At 46.4% G+C, this 21,074-nt stretch overlaps 1 protein-coding gene across 7 annotated transcripts in view; it reads right to left on the reverse strand.

Moving 5' to 3' along the window:
- The window catches only part of EMSY (EMSY transcriptional repressor, BRCA2 interacting), a 56,876-nt gene that overhangs the window by 11,280 nt on the left and 24,522 nt on the right, over positions 1 to 21,074 (reverse strand). For 3 of the 7 annotated variants that reach the window (XR_002302097.3, XM_020810872.3, XM_020810871.3), the window contains exons 11-20: positions 20,324 to 20,497; positions 18,161 to 18,196; positions 17,429 to 17,565; positions 15,418 to 15,591; positions 14,194 to 14,392; positions 11,532 to 11,696; positions 9,474 to 9,629; positions 6,180 to 6,239; positions 3,290 to 3,444; positions 585 to 1,145 (exon numbers count right to left, since the gene is read on the reverse strand). Coding sequence is in view for 6 of the 7 variants with exons in the window: in XM_020810872.3 (XP_020666531.3) it covers positions 585 to 1,145; positions 3,290 to 3,444; positions 6,180 to 6,239; positions 9,474 to 9,629; positions 11,532 to 11,696; positions 14,194 to 14,392; positions 15,418 to 15,591; positions 17,429 to 17,565; positions 18,161 to 18,196; positions 20,324 to 20,497 (1,817 nt within the window). In the remaining variant the exon portion in view is untranslated. The remainder of the gene's footprint in view (positions 1 to 584; positions 1,146 to 3,289; positions 3,445 to 6,179; positions 6,240 to 9,473; positions 9,630 to 11,531; positions 11,697 to 14,193; positions 14,393 to 15,417; positions 15,592 to 17,428; positions 17,566 to 18,160; positions 18,197 to 20,323; positions 20,498 to 21,074) is intronic. The other 4 variants (XM_020810875.3, XM_020810873.3, XM_072993460.2 and 1 more) reach the window with 3 other exon arrangements.

Raw genomic sequence — 21,074 nt, forward strand, 5'->3', positions numbered from 1 at the left:
TGGAGCAGTTCATGAAATGCTACTCAACTCTTCTGAGAAAGCTGGAGTTATCCTACTGAATGCTGCCACAGGTAGGCGTGATTCCCTTAGCTATTGTGTACATGACCTGATTAACAAATGCAAATGTTATAGGTTGGATTACCGAATGTGCTTGTACAACAGTTTTCTACATAATCAATATTGTATTATTTCCCTCTGTTTTCCTTACACGACATTCCTTTTTGTTCTTAAAATAAATATATAGAAAAAAGATCTTAGTATTCACAGGTCAGAAGAACACCTACTAGCATAAGGGAGAGCTCTGGAAACTAAGCTACAGGGGAGGCCAGCAAGAACGCCTTGGTGCTGGCGATTTCTTCTGCCCCCCCTTAACTCTGCCCCTACCAAGCCTTAGTTTCAGAACAGGTAAAACCACCAAGGGAAGAGACAGGTCAACTGGCCCGGAGACATCCTGGTCTGCCTAAAACAGATGGCAGCCATTTTTCTACGAGGTCCCTACAAGGCTCCATGAGACCTATCTCCCCTCCACACACGCACGCACACACACACACCCTCCCACATTGCCCTCCCTTCCTGTCTGTTACCTGGCTTGCTGGTTGCTTCTCGGAGACAGTCGGGAGGGGCACCTGGCCCTGGGGCTGGACGTAGATTTTTTGTGCTGTGGGCGCCTGCTGAAGCTTGGGCAGCTGCTGGGTGGTTTTGACAGCCAGCACCTGGACCACGGTCTGTTGGGGCTGGGCCACCAAGGTGGGGAGCTGCCGCTCGCGGGTAATGGAGTGGTGAGGGGCAGCGGGCTGGGGGTCCAGTTTGGGCTGCCCCAGATCTTGCTGCTGCTGCTGCAATGGGGCCAGCTTCTGGTGACGGATGGAGAGCTGGGGCATCTGGGGCAGTTTATGGGGGAGCTGATCTGCCTGGAGGTGGATGGTCTGTTTCTGTTTGGCCTGGAAGCATTGGAGGGTCTTGACCTGCAGCTGCGTCTGCTCCAGCTGGGGTGGATTCAGCTTCTGCTGCTTCTGCACCTGCGTCAAGGCCGAGCGGTAGAAAAGCCCTGTCTGGGGATCCAGCGTGTCCATTTCTTCCACTTCCCCCTCTTCAGTGCCGAGCTGCTCGCTGTGCTTGGTGAAGGCCGTGTGGCTGCTCAGAGCCTGGTAAAACACAAGGGAGAGACATAGAGAGAGGAGGAAACCACGAAGGGAAACAGGTTAAGCATCCACAGCAAATACAAGAGCCAGTGCAGGGTGACTGTCCTAATCAGAGTGCTGGAGAATGCAATGGAATGGCATCCTTCCGTCTTGAGACAATAGTCACATGATCTGAATTAGAGGACTTGGAACAGCGTCTAGTGTGGCCGAGGAGGCCAATTTGAGAGCAATAATCCTTTCCACACTGAAGACAAACACCATCTGTCCCCTGTCCAGCTTCCTGATTTGGCTGGTTTCGGGACTGCCTCTTTGCCTTGGCCTGCTGGACAAGGGTCTCTTCAAATTGGGAGAGGCTGTGATGCACCGCCTGCCTCCAGACTGAACACTCAGGGGTCAAAGTTTCCCCTCTGTGGAGATCCATTCTTCAGGCCTTCAGATCCCGCTTGCAGACGTCCTTGTATCGCAGTTGTGGTCTCCCTCTGGGGCGATTTCACTGCACTAATTCTCCCTACAGGAGATTTTTTGGAATCCGACCATCAGTCATTCTCACGACATGCCCGAGCCAACGTAGATGTCACTGTTTCAGTAATGTATACATGCTAACAATTCCAGCTCGTTCAAGGACTACTCTATTTGGAACTTTGTCCTGCCAGGTGATCCAAAAATTGTGTTGGAGACAACGCATATGGAATGTGTTCAGCTTCCTCTCCTGCCGTGCACAAAGGGTCCAGGGCAGGAGAGGAAGCTGAACACGTTGTCTCCAACACATTTTTGGTATCACTTGGCAGGACAAAGTTCCAAATAGAGTAGTCCCAGTAGTAGTGCTGGACAGTGCCATGGGAAATCCAGATTTTCATCCCCAGTGAGCTACAAATCGCATCTGAAGATCTTTATCTACTGATTTATTTTTATTTCTATGTGGCCCTTCCCCTATGTGGGGGATCTAAGATAGTTCAGAAATGATTAGAAAACAAATCCAAATTAAAAAACACAGCTAAGCCACAGCATTAGAAACCAAACATATCATATTAATTGGACTGCTAGTTTGAAAACAGTTTTTAAGTAATTAAGCAAACATGCCTATGAACAAACAGTAAAGAATATACAAGTATTCTGCAAGAAAAAAAACCTTTTTCAGTTGTCTAAACGTCTACCTGAAAACAAAGGTTTTTTGCCTGCTAGTGGAAAGACAGCAGGGTGGAAAGAGATCAGATCTCCAAGGGGAGGATGTTCAACAAGCTGAATGCAGATGCTGAAAAAATGTATTCACCCTTATTCAGTCACAGAGTTGCTGGAAAATGGAGCAAACCAGCCTTACCCAAATGGCAGGGCAAATCCCCATTTGATCGCACCCCATCTTTAGTTAGTGAGCATCACAAAGCCTGTGAAAAGGAAAACTGGCTCAAGGAGGTCCATCTGCTAGCATTCCACAGGAACAGTGGAAAAACCAAGCATACAGTTTTAGCTTCTTGAAAAGCAAATGCCAGATCCTCCCTTGCAGGAAATATTTGATTGTGCTGATGACAATTGCAGAACTCTTAGAAGCCAGGAGGGCAGGCAACCACAATTGCCAGAAGAGTCCGGGGATTGGGGTCTTGCCCTCCTCCAAAGCCTGAAAAAGTAAGTGACTTTCTTTGGACTACAGCTCCCAGAACCCACTGGCAGATTTGCCACTGCCCACTGGGCTTTGATGGTGGTGGGGGATAGTCATCCAAAAAATAATAGGTCCAAGGTTTTTCCTTCTCATAAAGTCTTGCAAAGATGGAATTATGCTAAACAGGAGCAGGAGCAGCATAGACGTGTGCTGGGTAAAAGAAACCATCTTGGCTGATCTAGCCTGTGTGGCAGAGGTCGCAAAATTAAACTCCCCAATGACCATGAAAATACATTGATGTAGCTCCGGATTCATACTTACTGGTATTTCAAGCCTTTCGATCCATCCTCGGATGCTGGACCGATATGAGGACTTTGTGACATGTATCCTCTGTCTCCCCGGTCATCTACCGCACTTCAATGTGATCCTGAGTTCTAACATTAACCTCTCCAAAAGGGTGAATGAAACCAGTCAACTCTGGAAATACCCCCCCACCAAAAAAACACACCCCTCTTCAAGGAAGAAGGGCTCCCCCAAGAGGCCAGCTGCCTACCTGCTGCATGATGTGGGTGATGGCCCCCGTGGAAGAGGCAGGGATGGACTTCACCACCACCGAGGTCTGGGTGGCCGTCTGCGACTGGGCCACGTGCTGGAGGAGGGTGCGCTGGGGCTGGGAGGCTTGCTGGTGGGGTTGGGACCGATGGCTCACTGGAAGGAGGAAACCACAAAGGGGGGAGGGACCTGAAATCAGTGACAAAGCCACTTGCTCAGTGGCCAAACCGCTGTGAAGCAAAGCAAATAGGGAGGCAGAGGTAAAATCAAAAGTAAGAGACACCACCACCACCACAGGTACACGGGATAGTCAACAGAGCAGATATGTCTCAGGAAAGAAGGGAAAGGGAAAAGCACAACCTGGAGGGGCGCATTCCAAAATGCATTGGCAATAGACCCGCCTCTAGGGCTGTGGTGGTGTGGAGGGAAGGTCTGTATGCAGGAAGGGTGAAAATTATGGCTCTCTGTACGGTTCCTGGCCTATGACTCAAATCAGCTTTAACCTGAATAGTGAAGGCTGAGGAGTTTGGAAGCTGCATTCCAAAAACAGAATCATGAAGTCGGAAGGGGACCCTATAAGGCCATGGGGTCCAACTCCCCTGCTCAGTGCAGGAATACAAATCAAAGAGACATCTGCCAGGTGGTTGTCTAAATTGCAACCCTTGCGGGGTATAAATAAATGTCCATTTCCCCCCCAGACTGCTCTTCAGTGGGGGAAAAGCAAGCTTCCTCAACCCGCCATTCTGGAACCGTCATGGCTTACAGCTCACTCATCCCTACCAGCCGAGCCACAGGTCAGAGATGATGGGAGTTGTAATCCAAACCACCAGGAGAGATACAGGGAGAGGAAAAGCCAGAGAAAAATAAGGGGTGCATCGGGTGATTTCTGGATTGCACTCATCTGCATCCTAAACTGGGATTCCACCTTCCTACGTCTTCTGAACCCATTGAGAGTGACATAATGTTGGAACGCGGGTTTCTGCTTCCTTTCTACACCCCAGAACTAGCTCAGGGTTCTCTGCAGCCATGTTCAGGCATCTGGACAGTTTACCTTACTCTGTCACCCCTCTTTTTACATGGACAGTGATGAGCTCAAAAGGAGAGCCTCTCCCTGCTGTCAGAAATAGATTTATCAGGGAGTCAGAGTACATACCTATGGCATGGTGTTTCGACACAGGGTTGTCCTCTCCATGTGAAGAGAGCAAGGAAGTGGAGTGGGGCTGGCTAGCTCCCTTTTTCTTATTTTTGGTTGTTGTCATTTAGTCGTTCAGTCATGTCCGACTCTTCGTGACCCCATGGACCAGAGCACGCCAGGCCCTCCTGTCTTCCACTGCCTCCTGGAGTTGGGCTAACTCTATTCTGAGTGACTGAGGGATGAGGAGACCCATGTTCCCATCAGAGCTTCCTCTCCTCTCCCTCTTCTTGCCTTTACTGCTTGCTCCAATGTACAGAAGGCACTTCCACAAGAAACAGTTGCCCTTGAGTTCTGCAAAGTCATTACCAGGCACCTGTGCGACAGGTATCCAAATATTAATATTTATGCTTTTTTAAAGTTAAAATACAAGCATAAATTCATTGGACATCCATTTCAAACAGCATCCAGACATTAAAAAATATCTGCTGTTCCTCCTGTAAACAGCCTCAACTATACTCAACAAATATATGTTAAAAAAAAGATTTTGAAAACGAAAATGCTCAATGCCTCCTTGAAAAAAAACCTTCTTAATCAATACTTGGTCTAGTCTAAGAGACCTTATTTTTGTTCTTCTCAATAACCTCCTGAACTACACAAATGAAACTCATTTCTGAGTATCAGGAAATCAACTGCTTTTGGTAGTTAGCAGAGTAACACTGAAGTCCTGCTGAGGTTTGCAGCATGGCCTGTATAGAATATTCTGCATCCCAGAAGGTGGTTTCCAAGAAACTGAAAAGAATTCGTGATATAATTGTAAAAGGGTAGAAACTCTTACAATTCGTGGGGTCATGAAGAGTCGGACACGACTTAACAACTAAACAACAACAAGAAACTCACTTAAATACTGTTTTTTTAATCAACTAATAAGGTTGCTGGCACATTCCAAAATACATAGATAAAAACTGCACTCCTTAAAGAAAACTGTAGCAAAATCAAGAGGTTCATGAAAAACGGGCAGGAATTAGCTAAATGTTTATTTTCTTAAGCAAAGCTCCAAATGACACCCAACATGAACGGCTGGTTCAAGAGCTTCTGAACAATCCTCCAAATGGTAAAGACGTCTCTAGATTACCACCAGAGCTACCTGTAACTCTTCCAGCTGCTACAGTCACTTGCAGAAAGCCCCATTTGAGATCTGTTTTACTGCCACTGGCCATTTGCCCATTCCGTGGCAATATCGGGGGGGGGGGGTGCGTTGCTTAACACAAACACAAAGGAACACATAGCCAAAAGAACTTTCTAGTTCTCTGTTCCCACGAGGACGGCTGCAATGCAATCCTCACGGACGACAGCAGTGGCTGCCCAAATGCATAGACTAAATAAATAAATAAATAAATAAATAAATAAATAAGTAAGTAAGTAAGTAAGTAAGTAAGTAAGTAAGTAAGTAAGTAAGTAAGTAAGTAAGTAAATAAATAAATAAATAAATAATACACTATTACTGCTGCTATTACTAACACTAATAACAATAATCCTGAATCCTTTGGACCACACAGAGATGCACGTGTAAGGCTAACAATGGAACCTTTTATAATGTAAAAAGGGTAGCAGTGGTTTGATTACAGACACATTCATTAATTCCAGAGCACTTCTAGAGGGGAAAAGCCACCAACCGTTCATCCAGGGCACTTCTGAGAGAGGTCCCACAATTTCCAAAAAAGAAAAAAAAATGTCTTTTAGAAATAAAATCTCTAACCTATGTGGTTTTGGAGATACTCTTCCGAATGTGAAGGAATACAGTGTTGTCTTCCTGAGTCTGCAGATAGACAAAAACATGAGCGCTAAGAGAAGATGCACACTGCTCTGCAACTCTCCAGCCCGTGCGTTCGCTCTAAAGCAAAACGAGACTCACACAGAATCCCTTGGTTCCAGAGACAGGCACAAAAAAAAATTCAGAAAAGAAAAACACACAGGATCTGAAAGTCTTGCACAAGATATGCTTTAAATAAATACAAAAATTAAAAAGCTTACAAGCGTGGCTTTTCTTGGAAGAGATGCCGTGCAGAACTTGGCTGGCGTAGTAGCATTATAACCCTCCCTGCTTTCTCTGATCTTCAAGGTCCTATAAAATTCTTAAGGAAAATGGCCAAAGAGATGGGGGAGAGGGACCGCGATGGAAGAACCATATACTTTTACGATCATGGGAGACGAACTGAGACCACAATGAAGACCGTATTTTTACATTTGGTCTCGTAGGTAGAACCAGCACTCCACAAGGGAGGAGGAAAAGAATTGCTTACAAGAAGACTGAAATTCAAGGCTCCGGCTCCCTAGCTTACAGCAGGGATTGGTTTCAACGAACACCTTGAAATGCTGATCTTCTTGCAGAAAGTTTTTAGAAGAGAAAATGTAAAAATACGATCTCCCCATAAGCACTCTGAAGCTGTACATCCTATTCCTACATCTTACGACTGTACCTATTTTATTCTTCAGATTCATCAAATACAGCACCACCACATCCTGTTATGTTAGTTTCATGTTCTGTGGTGATCACTTTTGTCTATAACTTGTATCTTTGAGTTGTAGCTGACAGAAAGAGGAGAAAAACCTCCCTTCCTCCTTCTTACATTGCTCATTATAGGAGGCTTATACTGAAAGAGCACTTTGTAAGCACAGAAAAAGACCTTGCTTACCAAAGCACGTTACCTTTGGTGGCATTTGCGGGCACAATACTTGGCACCCACCCCTTCTTGGCTCCAACGGGCATTTAGGATTTCCATCTCCTGGAAAACCGCCCTCTGCGAACACATCAGCTGTTCACAGGGGTAGCCCAGCAAAACTCACGACAAGCGAATGGCAGCTTGCAAAGCAGTTATTGCATCTTGACCAACACAACACTAAAGCCAGCAGCACAAGAAGAACACGACAGGAAGGTGACACACAGATGAAAAGCCCAGAGGTTAGATAAGAGGAGAGCGCGAGGACAACAGGTACAGTCTGGAACACAGACATTTCACAGAGAACGAAACCCATCACACATTAAAAGCAAGTCTCAGGCTGGTTATAGATCTTTAAACAATTCTATCCTGGGGTAGACCTGAGGAAGGAGCTGTAGCGGGCTTCTTACAACTCAATGGCAGAGGCTATCTTTTGCACAGGAAATCATCAGCCCCAAGTGCCTCCAGTAACAAAAATTTCTTTTCGCCAGAGTCTGGAGTGGGGGGAGAACCTCTCCCCAGGGCATTAAGGGGTCTAATGGAAGGAACTTTTCCAAACTCTAGTTAGGTGGATTTGGCAGGAAACAGATTTATGCCACTTTTTTCCCCCCAAATCATCTTTGTATGAAATAATCAATCACGGTCTGTCTTGTTCCGAGTCACACACTGGGTCCACCTAGCTGAGCATCATGCGCGCTGCTGGTTCCAAGCTTTAGATTCCCAGAAGTTGCCAGTCTACAGCTCCCAGGATCCCTGAAAAGTACTGGCTAGGGATGATAGGAGTTGTAGTCCACCCTCTTGAGACCCAACAGCAGGATTCACTGGCCTATTTCCGAATAGCAGGGCCTCTCCAGGTTACAGTGATAAGGTTTCCCAAACACACAGACTGCACCTGAGACCTTCTATGGGCAAAGCAGGTGCTCTAACCACTAAGCTACAGATCTTTGCCAAATATGACCGGAGCACTGCCTAGTCCATGTATTACCAGGCCTGCATCCCGCACCAGCAAGTTCAGCGGGGGATGAATCTTGAGGTGGGGAGGAAGCGGAGGCTCACAGCTAAGAGCACAAGTAAGCGGAGCACACATCGAAGAATTTCCTGAAGACTAAAGCTGACCTCATGGCTGAAATCCTGTTGGACTTGGCAAAATGTAAAGTTATGGAAGTGTATGTTTGCAGGGGTCACACACAGTGTCTGCACAACAAACTAGGCAATGAACCACACAACTAGTTGCACAATGAACTGTGTCTGGACAGCATGACTGACTGCAAAAAGGCTTCCTGGAAAGGACTTCTGCCTTTGTGCAAGGTTTGCCATGGCTTATGAGACTTCAAGTTACGCAGGCATAGCTATGTCACAGGATTTCAGCTCATGTATGTTGCTGTGCACTTCTGACCAAGAGTTATGGTTCTAACTCCTGTTCGTACAGATCTCTGTGTGTATGTGCCCGCGCTGCTTAGCAGCTATGTACTTTCTTCCTCCAATAGGGAAGGCTATATTAACATGGGAGGCCAGCAGCTCCTTCCAGGCATCCAAACTGTAATATTTACAGCAGGGCTGGGCAGCCTCTGACCCTCCAGATATTCTGGACCTTCCCGTCTAGAGGCTGGTCCAGTGTGACCACCGGTGAGGCTATCTGGGCACTGTAGATGGCCAAATCTTCACTCCATTCATGGTTCTAGAAGCCTCCAGTCTCATGCACCTCACCTTTTGGCTCCTGCCCTCTCTTCCTGCCTTCTGGAAGTAATCATGTTCTTCCCATATGTTGTGAGACTGCATTCTGAATCACATAACACCATATGGCTGGGGACGCCAGCTTACTGACTAGGAACAGCAGCCTGCTCAGTCACGTCACCCATTCTGTTTTGCTTTGCTCCGTGGTTTGTTTAATGTTTCATCCAAAATTGGGCACAACCTCTGGTCAAAGGGAAAGAAACCCTGGATTCTTTACATGGCTTGACAGCTGGGAGAAGTTAGCAGAACAGCAGCTACCACCGTGTTCAAACAACACAATAAACAACTAAAATCAGCTTGGTCAGTTTTTAACTACTCTCACACTAGGAGGATGCTCCTACTCAATAAGCCTGGAGTACCCCAGATGCCTCGGCTTATCATGTGGCATAAACTGTAGCCAGCAAACGGCAAGGCCCCCTTCTCCTACGGATTGGCAGTTCTAAAGCAAACCTATATTTTAAAAAAGCAGGTTTACCCTTTCACCACCCCACCCTGCAGCTTACATTCAGGAGAGGAGAGAGCTCAAGAGCCTAAACAGATGGAGTGAGATGACTTTCAACCCCCTTACCAAGTCCTGGCATCTATCCCCCAGGACTTACCGGTGGTGATATACTCTGCAACCAGCTCAGACTCCACAACAGCAATAGAGGGGCTCTCTGGAGAATGGCGCTTCTCTTGGGCCATTTGGATCGGGACCGCCATCTGGCTCAGGTCTATCGTGGGCTGCCTTGGCTTAGGCTCCATCTTCTCCTTCACTGTTCCAGCAAATGGGCAGAGAGGAAGGGAAAGGGTGACTGTGGTTTTAAAAGGCTCAGAGTCAAAAGGGACTCAGAGGCCACACCGTCCACTTGCGGAAAGTAGCTTTCCAGTTACCTGCTACGTCCTGGGAGCCACGCCATGGCCTCCACGCATAAGAATATCCAAATTACAGCCAGGAAATGTTACTGATTGTAATATGCTGGTTCTGACCTATAAAGCCCTGAATGGCTTGGGTCCAAGCTATCCTACTGCTTTTTCCCTTTATTCGCCTGCTCAGCTTTCGCGCAGTCCCACCACCCTGAAAGGTGTGTCTGGCAGGGAGACAGGACAGACTCTGGAACTCCCTCCCACAGGAGGCCAGGTTGGCCCCATCCTTGCTGTTCTTTCACAAGCAGGAAAAGATCTTGCAAGCTTTCCTTCGGTCACTGGCTGCCTGAGTGGGGTTTTAAAATGGATGGTTTTATCTTACTGTTTTGAATGTGTTTTTGGTGTTGTGTTGTAGCGTAGTATTTGACCCTTTTTAGTATTTGGATACTTACTGTTTTTAGGTTTAAATATCGTAATTTAATGATACAGTGGTGCCTTGCTAGACGATTGCCTTGTGGGATGAAAAACCCGCAAGACGATTGGTTTTTGTGATCACTATGGTGCCTCACAAGACTTTTTTTCTATGACCGTGCTTCGCAAGACTTTTTTTTTGAGACCAATGCTTCGCAAGTTTTTTTTTTTGACCGATGCATAGGGAACCTTGCAAGACAATTTTTTCACAAGACGATTTTCGCAGAACGAATTAAAATCGTCTTGCGACGCACCACTGTATAAGCAGCCTTGGGTCCTTTTGAAGGTACAAACCAGGGTAAAAATGTTTTAAATAAATAAAAAATCTAGAAATTCAGGAGACCCCTTCTCTACTTCATGCCCACTCCGGCTTTTTTATCCCACTTCCTCTCTCTAGCTAGAGATATATTTGAGGAAAGGGAACCGCCAGATGTCAGCTGCACCAGAATCTCATTGCCATTCAATGACATTTCCTGCCCAAAGGACCATCAAACAATTGTATTCTTAAGAATTATGGGCCTGTATATATTTATACCTTGTTTGGCATTTCAACGATGCCTTGTCAAATTCCGAAAAATACTGTAGGCATAAATGGCTAACATACTGAGGAAGCTAGTAAGAGGAATGGGGGGGGGGGAATTAAAGAGCTTTAAAATGGGGCTTGGAATTGTCGGTTAATAGACTACACCACACACAAGGTAATTTTTTCACAAGGTAAAGGTCCCCCTTGACATTTAGTCCAGTCGTGACCAACTCTAGGGCGCACTGCTCATCCCAGTTTCCAAGCCGCAGAGCCAGTGCTTGTCTGTAGACAGTTTCCCTGGTCACATAACAAACATGACTAGACATGGAACGCTGTGACCTTCCAACCAAGGTGGTACTTATTTATCTACTTGCATTTATATGCTTTCAAATTGCTAGGTTGGCAGGAGCTGGGACAAGCGACAGGAGCTCACTCCGTCCCGTGGATTCGATCTTACGACTGCTGGTCTTCTGACCTTGCAGCACAGAGGCTTCCGTGGTTTAACCCGAAGCGCCACCACGTCCCATTTTTTCACAAACAAGTCAGCAAATGTAAAACATCTGAGAGGTGAATGAAGACCACAAGAGCACCATCTTTCATTCTGTTCTACATGGAGCTGAGAAACAAGAAAGGAATGTCCAGAAAACAAGATTCTCTCTACTCTGCTCAGCTTCCACCTACTGTATAGACTTTTTCGAAATCTGACAGCCGGAATCAAAAGGAGGAAGAAATCCACTGAGTCTTTGTTCCCTGTGTGGAAGAAGCTCCTCTACACAAAGCAAATGAAAAGGGAACCACAGAGATGGGGAACACCCACCTGTGGTCTGCTGGAGCTCCAACAATGCTTTGATTGTGGACGTTGCTGACTGAGATTCGCTGGACACATCCTGGTAGATGATGGTTGGGCTGGAATCCACAGCAATCTCGTGTTCTGACCAATCCTGACTTCGGGATGCGATGACATGCACCACAGGCTGGGAATCTGAGACAGAGAAAAGGATGGAAATTTCCCATCAATGGGTTCATGTCTCTCTCTGGGAAACAACTGGACTGGTGTGCAAACGGGGAGCTTCCAGGAGAGTCCCATTCAACCCCTGCTCTCCATTCAGAGGTCCCTGCCTCATCTCTGGGATGCGTAAAAACCTCCCGGATTCTTCCCTTGCCTCCCCACACCCTGCGTTATCCTGTCTTTTCCTGGCTAGCTGGGAGCACCTGCACAGTTCCTCCCAATCCAAGGCACCGCCCTTAAAATTGACGGTCTCTCAGCAAAGAGCGCTCTGGAAAGATCTGGTGGCACAGAAGGCAAAACAGTTGCATGTGATGGATGTGGAAGCTCATACTGGGAGGTACTGAAAGGAAAAGGGCCTGCCAAAGCAATGGGCTGGCAGCCCTCCAAACACGTCTGGACTCCGACTCCCATTAAGGGAATTTACCTGGAGGAAAAGTCCGTCGCAGGTCACAAGCCATGATGGGGATGTATCAAGGAAGGTGCCTCCAAAGGCCAAAGGCAGGGGAAGGGGTATCGGGAGACAGGTCTCTTGTTGTCTCATGTGCTCCCAGAGGCCTCTGGTGGGGCCACTGTGAGAGACAGGAAGCTGGACTAGAGGGGCCCTTGGCCTGATCCAGCAGGGCTCCCCTTAGGTTCTTATTATGCTAATTGGGGCTGACAGGGACTAGAAGCCAATGTCTGCAGGGCCACGGATCCTCTGCCCATCAATACTGTGGTTAAATTATGTATGTGAACAGGGGGAAAAACTACGGTCTTGTATTGTTACCTAAAGGAAAGGCCAGGAATACACAGCTGCTACTTAGCTGTTGGTAATAAGCAAAACAATTAAACACCAAAAGAGCCCTCAAGATGACACAATCACTCTCTGGGCAAATGTGTATTAATGGCACTGCTTTGACATCTAATGCTAACATGCAGCGAGATGAAATGTGGCTCACGAATAACCTTTGTACTGAATCTATCTATCTATCTATCTATCTATCTATCTATCTATCTATCTATCTATCTATCTATCTATCTATCTATCTTTATTTATTTATTTATTTATTTATTTGATTTGGGCAGCTTCTAATATAATCTTGGACTCGACTTGGGATTTTCAAAAGAGCACGTGAGGCACTTCAGCTTCTCTGCAGGAAAACCCTGACAAAAGCAAAGATGACCAGGCTTCTGCGTTCAAATGGTTTCAGCTTTGTTAAAAAGGTAAAGGTTCCCCTTGACAATTTTTGTCCAGTCATGTTCGACTCTAGGGGGCGGTGCTCATCCCCGTTTCCAAGCCATAGAGCCAGTGTTTGTCCGAAGACAATCTTCCGTGGTCACATGGCCAGTGCGACTTAGACACAGAATGCTGTTACCTTCCCACCGAAGTGGTCCCTATTTATCTACTTGCATTTGCATGCTTTCGAACCGCTTTGTTAGGCACCTTGAAATACTATTCATTTATTTAAAAATAAAAACCTCTCTTTTCTCTCTGATCCTTCCATTTTATTTTACTGACATAATACACTTTACAGAAAGGCCTTCACTAAAGCATTAGATATGTTGCCCCTTGCTATTTTAGAAGGTCAACATCAAGGGATTCCGTACAACAGAAGCACCTGCTCCTACAATCCTAAATCGTGAAAAGATTCAACATGTGTTACACTTCACGTTCCTTGTTGGGAACAGATGGCCACGAACCGCCGTTTGGCACTTCAGCATGGTTCAGCAAACCGGGCCCACAGGTGTTGCACTGGTGCCTCGGATCCCCTGCCCCGTCATGTATTTTAAGCTTGAATGGAATTCTATCATACTGCATCATATCGGGTTACAGCCCCGCATGATGACGATAATCCATTCCGGGAAAATCGCTGTTAAGCAAAACCGTCATCATGGAAAAAATAATTCCCCATTGGAATGCACTGAAACCCATTTAATGCATTCCGATGGGGAAATTACCTCATCATCCAGCGAAGATCGCCCATAGGGGAAGCCATTTTCCGAGCGCCGATCAGTTGCTAAAATGGCTGCCCTGCGAAGCATGGGTCCGGAAAACACAGGGCAGCCATTTTATGAACCTGACAAAGATCGTTGTCTTGCGAATAAACGGTCCGCGAAGCACGGACCAAATTGTCAAGCGGAATTCCCCCATAGGAATGACTGTTTTGCGAATCACTATAGCGATCGCAAAAGTCACCGTCCTGTGGATTCGTCGTACAGCAGGGTTGTCGTCTAGTGAGGTACCACTGTATTAGGTCTTCGGCGTGGCTTCAGCGCTAAAGCAATAAGACCCAATGGACTGATTTCATGTCAGTTCAGGTTCAAGGAGCTTGGCGTTCTGAGCCAGACAGGTGGAGCCCAGCTCAAGAGCCTCTTAGAGAGCCCAAGTGTCCATCCCTATTGTTCCCCAAAGCCTTCCTCCTAGGCATCTCCTCTGGAGCAATGCCACCCCCCGGCCCACCCAGCTGAGAAACATCTGTAGGCACTGGACCTTGGGAGCCCTGGGAGGATTCTGTTGAGGAGGAGCTGCTGTCTGTGTACGGCTGGGGCTCCTCTTTCACCTCTGGCAGGAGAGCGTTCCCCGTCTCCACCACCCGGGAGGCCTGCTGCAGCGTCTCCGTGACCAGCTGCCTCGTCTGCTCACTTACAACCGTTGCCTGGAAGGTGACTGGCTTTGGCTTGATCAAGACCTGGGGAAAAAAAAGGAAGGGAGGAGGGTCTGGCATTAGCAGTTTGCTCATCTTTGGAGTTAACACACAGACGAACAACAGCTCAATATCTGAAGTGGGTGGTGGGTGAGTTGTTTGATGATAATTAACTTTTACATTGTACTTAATTAAGTGGGGCTCGTCAGCCAAGGAAGGCAGCCCATCTAGGAGAAGGAAAACTCCGATTTCAAACCTCCACTGCCTTGTGGCTATATCCACCAATGGAAAAGGCTTCAGGAGTTAACCTCGAGGCAAAATCTGGAGCTGGAGTCCCGAAGGCAGCTCGTGTCGTTCTGCCAACTCCTGCGACGTTGCTGGAACCAGTCGTATTGGCTCTTGCCTTTCCATTGGACCATTTCAGCAATGTGGAGAGGGGGGATCTGCTGCTTGGGTAACAGCCTATCCTCCATATTACCTTACCCGGGCTTCATGCTCTGGAGAGGACACTCCTCGATTCAGAGCATGTTACCATAGTCTCTCGAGACTGAAGGATGCCTATGAACGTACTTATTGTTCACATGGTTGCTGCTGTTTTAATGGTGTTATCAAATATCTGCAATTGATGAAATCTTTCTAAACCAAAACTTTCTGAATTTGTGATGTTTTTTGTTTTTATGCAGACTAGTGGCTGATGCTGGGAAGGGCAGAATATAAACTGTTTCGACCAATCCATTGTGTGAAGGGGCCACATGTTCCCCCGCCTGGATTAAGTCAAGTTCAGACTTGAAAAGCAAACCAAGAATTGTCAGTAGTCCCTAGAAGCATCTGAAGTGTAGTGTGGCCAAATTCCACTTTGATCCAGAGACACAACCTCCTCCCCACCAAAATTTGACATTGAAGAACTCGTGTGTTCTCAAGCTGTCTTCAAGAGGCAGAGAGGAACATCCAAAAAAAGAATGTTATAAATTAATTCTTCCTTGATCTTCCACAAATCGTTGCCGCAGGATGAGTGAAGCATGCTCCTCCCTTGCCTAAGGACACTCTTGTCGCCAAGAATTCAAACCTACCTGGGTCTTTCCTTGCTGTCCGTACACAATCTTGGTTGGGATGATCTTGGTGGCTGGCTGAAGGGCAGAGCCGATCCCTTTTGGCTGAGTGACGATCATTTTGGTAATGGGCCTGCTGGCAGTGATGATGGCTGGTTTGGCCCCAGCTGGCACAGCTTGGATAGTTTTCTCTCCCTGAGAAGAAAGTTTGGAGGTTTTCATTCAAAAGGAAGCTACAGGAGCAAACGGAACTACCGTTTCATTCCTCATCACAAATTCAAGACCGTTATGCCACTTGGCTTACTCCCTTGAGTTATTTAAAACTCACAAGACTCTAGGTACACCTTTCCACAGAATTATATATTTGTTAAAAACATAGCATAAGGAACACGTCACTCAGATTCCTCCAAGAAAGTTCAAATACCACCCATCCCTTATTTGGCTAACTGTTCAGGCTGTGTGGTCCCCACTCCCCCCAAAACAATACAAATGCAGCAGCAGGTGATTTTTTTTTTTAACTGCAGTACTTTAAAAAAACCAAGTACACAGGTAGCTTTCAATGATGTTTCATCTTCCTCAGGCAAGATCTCATGTATAGATTTTTTTAAAAATCACCTTATGAAACTTGCCTGGCACGAACAACAGCCAAGCCATGAAACTTTAGGACTCTAGTATATAGTTTTTATGAACTTTACATGAGATCTTGGTGCACAGCCTGAGGATGATAAATTCTCATCGAAAGCTAGCTGTCTACTTGATTTTTTTTTTTAATGGTCCTATAAAAGGTATCGCCTGCTTCTCCGTCTTTAAAATAAAGTTCTAGTCTCGTATGATGGCTTATTCTTTTTAAGGAAAATAAAACACAGGTTTTTAACATTTCAGACCAGTGACATGGCAAATTCCTAACACGAATTTGTGAAAAGGTAGGTAAACCAGTTAACATTTCCCTGGGCTTGTGCATCCATTTTTCAAGACTAGCCTTTGCTTTTTACCTGGCTCTAGAAAGGGTCCCAGCTCTGTGGCAGAACACATGCCTTTCACGCTTTTGAGAGCCCAGGTTAAATTCCCGGGATATCACGTGGGAAGGGACGACAAAGATCCCACGGCTGGGATGAACTGGTGACACACTTGGTTGAAGACATCCTGATCTGGCAGGGGGTACTTTTCTAGATCCCTGGCAGGCAAACTGGCGCCTAGTACGAAAGTGAATTTGGTGGAAGCTACTTGGGACCGGCTCTGTTGAGGGGCTGCCATCCCGTTGTATTGATCTACAGACACACCCTCAGGCTGTTTTCTCTGCACGGTGTAGGAATGTGCAAGAAGCCCACCTTCAGGGGAAGGGTCGCCTGGGGACAGGACATGCAAACACTAGTGATCTTACCCAATGCAATTTTAAATGATCTCCCCAAGGAATGGTGCACATGTCTTTGGATACATTGGGTCAGATCAATACACACATATCTAGAGTTTCCGGCGTTTAGAAACACTGTTATATAGACAAACAGATATATACCATTTGTTTATTTATTTGGATGGCCAACTCCCAGAATTCTCCAAACGTTCCCCCCCCCTTGGCAGAATTCCAGGAGTTCCAGGCCACAGACAGAAACCTACAGATCCCTGTATTTCACATATTTGGAACAAGGGCCTAACCATGAGGCTTCTGTTTCCTGCTGTTACTGTACTGAAAAAAAAAAAAGAGGAAATGGTCTACGGTGCTTACTGGAAGGCCTCAATCTTCAAGGTGGAAGGAGCAGTCTTGCCCCCCCCCAATTAGGCTGTACAGAACAGCGGTCCCAAAGGACTACACATCCCACCAAACAAAAACAAAAAGACACGCACCCCCAAAACTACAATCCTCAGGTCCGCCAGCCCCCATGGCCACTGAGATTCTGGGACTTGAAGTCCCACTGGTGCTGCCAACCCCCCCCCCCCAGCTGAAGTACTTGGGACAACCTCATCGCTCTTGAGGTCAGGTCTCCCCCCTGGCTGAAGCTCATCAATCCGCCTCTGCCCACTGAGTCTCACTTACCCCTGCGTTCAGCAGTGTCGTGACCACATTTTTGCCCGGAAGTCCTTGGATAGTGGTGCCCTTCCCTGTCGTTTTTTGCACAACGATCACGTTGGGCTTAGACGTCACAGGGATCGTTGTAATTTTGGTTGTAGTCCCTTGTGGGAGGAGAGACGGAAACGAAGGGTGATGAGAAGGCAAGGCAAGCTGGCAACTACAGCGCTCTTATTATGTTCCTCTTTAAAACAGCTTCATCTTGCCACAATTGGGGGAGGGGGGGTGCCACTGTGCACAAGAGAACACGAAACCCTGTGTTAGCTCCCTTTCCTTTGCTTGGGAGCGCCGATGTGGAGGGTCCCAAGCAAAGGAAAGACAGAGGCGAACTACGCAAGAAAGCCTCCATGTAAGGAAACCAGATACTAGAGAAGTCTGTGATGAGCACATGAACAAGATGGGTTCCGGAAAGCTTCCTGGATCCTGGCCACAAGAGAGGTTGGACTTAATTACACCCGGGGTGGGGTGGGGGGAAGGAGCCAAAGAAGGAACTTTGAGAAGAAGAGGGCCCCATTCCTCTTCACAGGATTTGCGAGTCACATCGGAAAAAAGGAGTGTACGTGGACCTCAGTGCTTGGGAGACACCAGCCATTTCCACCCATCCGAAATACTTAGGAAAACTGGAGCCGTGCAAGGGGGAGGGACATGGAGGGGGAAAATTCATACAAAGGTTTCGAGAGCACTGCAAGTTTTGGATACCTTTTTGTTGAAAATAGGTCTTCATCAAGGAGTTACCTTTAAAAAAAATGAAAAAAAACAACTTGGTCTACAAACACACTGGAATTTGGTCGGAAAACAGCTGGCTTGCTGGGAGGGGAGGGAAGATATTTTAATAGGAAAGAGGAGGTAGTAAAAATATGGCACTGTTATAGATGAGCATGCATTTTTGTTTTAAGCGGAGAAAAATCCCTCGCCACCCTCCTGCGCACTTTCATCTACCCATGAGAGGACTCTGCCACTGCTCCTACTTTAAAAATAAATTAAAAAAAAAACTCTGGCCACCTCTTCTTTGGAAAAACACAGACAAAACACTCCAGTACCATATTTGAGTGGAGGGGCGGCCTTCAGCTGGCCTCGGGGAGGCTCAAAATTGCCCCCTCACCAGGCAGAGTTGCTCATCGCTGCCTTAGACATAAGGGGAGCAGACCAGAGGCTCACATTTCTAGCATGCAGTCCAGAATCTCTCATTGTAGTTTGATCCTGCGGTGCTGCTGGCAGAAGTATGAGAACGGTCACTCTAGGAACAGCCTCTTATTTGCCATAGCGCTGAACTTCCCCTGCTCTTCACGCTTAGAAAGAATTAGGATACAGAGAAAAGGCTTTCGGGAGAAAAAATTCTCAGCCATGAAGGGATTTTTAGGTATATACAAATTGGAGGGTGGTTTTTTTGTTTTGTTTTGTTTTTTGCCACGTGAACATATTCCGAACCTTCAGGGGCAAAATACTACTTTCTTTCAGTAACCTAGAGGCAACTTAATGTAGTGTGTTTTACATATACAATCATACTGTAATCTTTATAGCAACTGTTGTGTAGAAATCCGCCTGGCGCCTTCACTGGGAATTTTTAAGCAATTATTAGTACACTGGTATTTAGACAGGCCTTCCCGGACTCTATTATTCCTGATACAATAGCGCTTAAACAACCAGATACTTGCTAATGTTCAACCCCTGCCATGCCTTTATTTTTTTATTTTAATGTCTTATTGATATTATTTTCAGTTGTCTATATTGTATTGACTATTTTATTTTAATGTCTTGTTATTGTAATGTTTTGGTCTAGATGGGCAGGATAGAAATCTAACTACTGCTGCTGCTGCTGCTGCTGCTGCTGCTGCTGCTACTACTACTACTACTACTACTACTACTACTACTACTACTAATACTACTACTAATACTAATACTAATACTAATACTAATAATAATAATAATAATAATAATAATAATAATAATAATAATAATAATAATAATAATAATAATAATAATAATAATAATAATAATAATAATAATAATAATAATAATAATAATAATAATAATAATAATAATAGGCTGGAATGATAATCTACTACAGTAGTTCCCAGATGTTCTTAGACTGCAACTCCCAGAAATCCCAGCCAACACAGCTAGGGGTTAGGGGGTGAAGGCTTCTGGGAGTTTCAGTCCAAGGACATCTGGGGACCTAAGGTTGGGAACCACTGATCTACTACCATAAAGATGAAGAGGTGGCACCAAGACGAACAGCCTTGCATACATTTTGGCAGGGAGTTCCCAGTTCACCCCAGCACACTTTCTAAGCTGCTACTCCACTCCACCCCTCACAAGCTATAGATATAAAGGTCTTTCATTCTTTTCACCAAAGAGGCTTTCAAGAAACAGTAGGACCCTCTGTATCCATGGAATCAGTATCTAAAGTTTCACTAATCTACAGTTTGAAAATATTAAAAATATTAAAAGAAAAAAAATCTAGAACAAAACTATTTTCACGTGTATTACCAGAACTGGTCAGTAGAGGGAGCTAGAGGCCATGCTATGAATACTTGTTAGTGAAGACTACACTAACTCTGGAGCCCTCTAGTGGCTAGTTCTGTTAATGCATCTGAAAATAATTTTCCCCCTGGTTCTCCCCCCCCCCTTTGCCATGCAATACATATATAGCACTTGCTATCATCCATGGTTTTCAGTACCAGCGGGGGGGGGGGGAGTGGGTGGAACCAATCCCCAGTGGATATGGAGGTCCTACTGTGCAGTAAAATTATGGACCAGTGGTTCAGAGCAGACAAAGCCAAGTCCCCCTTAATCCCTATTTCATAACCATGGGAGTCCCCTTGCCCCAGGATGAAAGGCAGTGAGAACATGCCTACTTACCGGAAACAATGTTACTGCTGATGATCTTGCCCCCCAGTGTGGCTAATGACTTGGGGACCACCGTGATGATGCTGCCGCTCGTGGTCTTCACGTAAGTAGCAGCACCCGGAGTACCGGCCATACGTGCACCCAGGGATGGACTTACTGTTGGACGGGAGTAAGTTGCTTGAGTCCCTGGTGCAGTGGGGGGAAAGAAAGAGGAGAGACATCATTGGAACAAAGCATTAAACACCCCTGGAAGAAGCACACTCTCAAGGCAGGCACCAAGGCAGGTGTGTCCAGTGGGGAAAGAACACAGAGAACACAAGCAACCTTCACTCTGTAGCTAGTACAGTGGTGCCCCGCACAGCGAGGTTAATCCGTTCCGGATTAACCTTCGCTGTGGGAAACATCGCACTACGGAACAGAAAAAGGCATTGGAACACATTAAACAGCGTTTAATGCGTTCCAATGCCATAAAATACTTACCATTGTGCGATGTTGCCCAGGGTCCGGCAGTCATTTTCGCGCCCTCCCCTCGCACAACGAGGGCGCCAAAATGGCTGCCATCAGCTGTCCGGCGGGTCCAAAATGGCCGCCGGAACAGCCAAAAGGGCCCGGGGTGCAGTGTTTTCGTGCCCTTGGTAAGCAAGGGGAGCGCGCGAAAACGCTGCCGGAAGCCCCGAAATGGTTGCGCGCAGCCATTTCGGGGCTTCCGCAGCGTTTTCGCGCACTCCCCTTGCTTACCAAGGGCGCGAAAACGCTGCACCCC

Source organism: Pogona vitticeps, chromosome 3, assembly GCF_051106095.1.
Source record: "Pogona vitticeps strain Pit_001003342236 chromosome 3, PviZW2.1, whole genome shotgun sequence".
In the NCBI taxonomy this organism is placed as follows: Eukaryota; Metazoa; Chordata; class Lepidosauria; order Squamata; family Agamidae; genus Pogona; species Pogona vitticeps.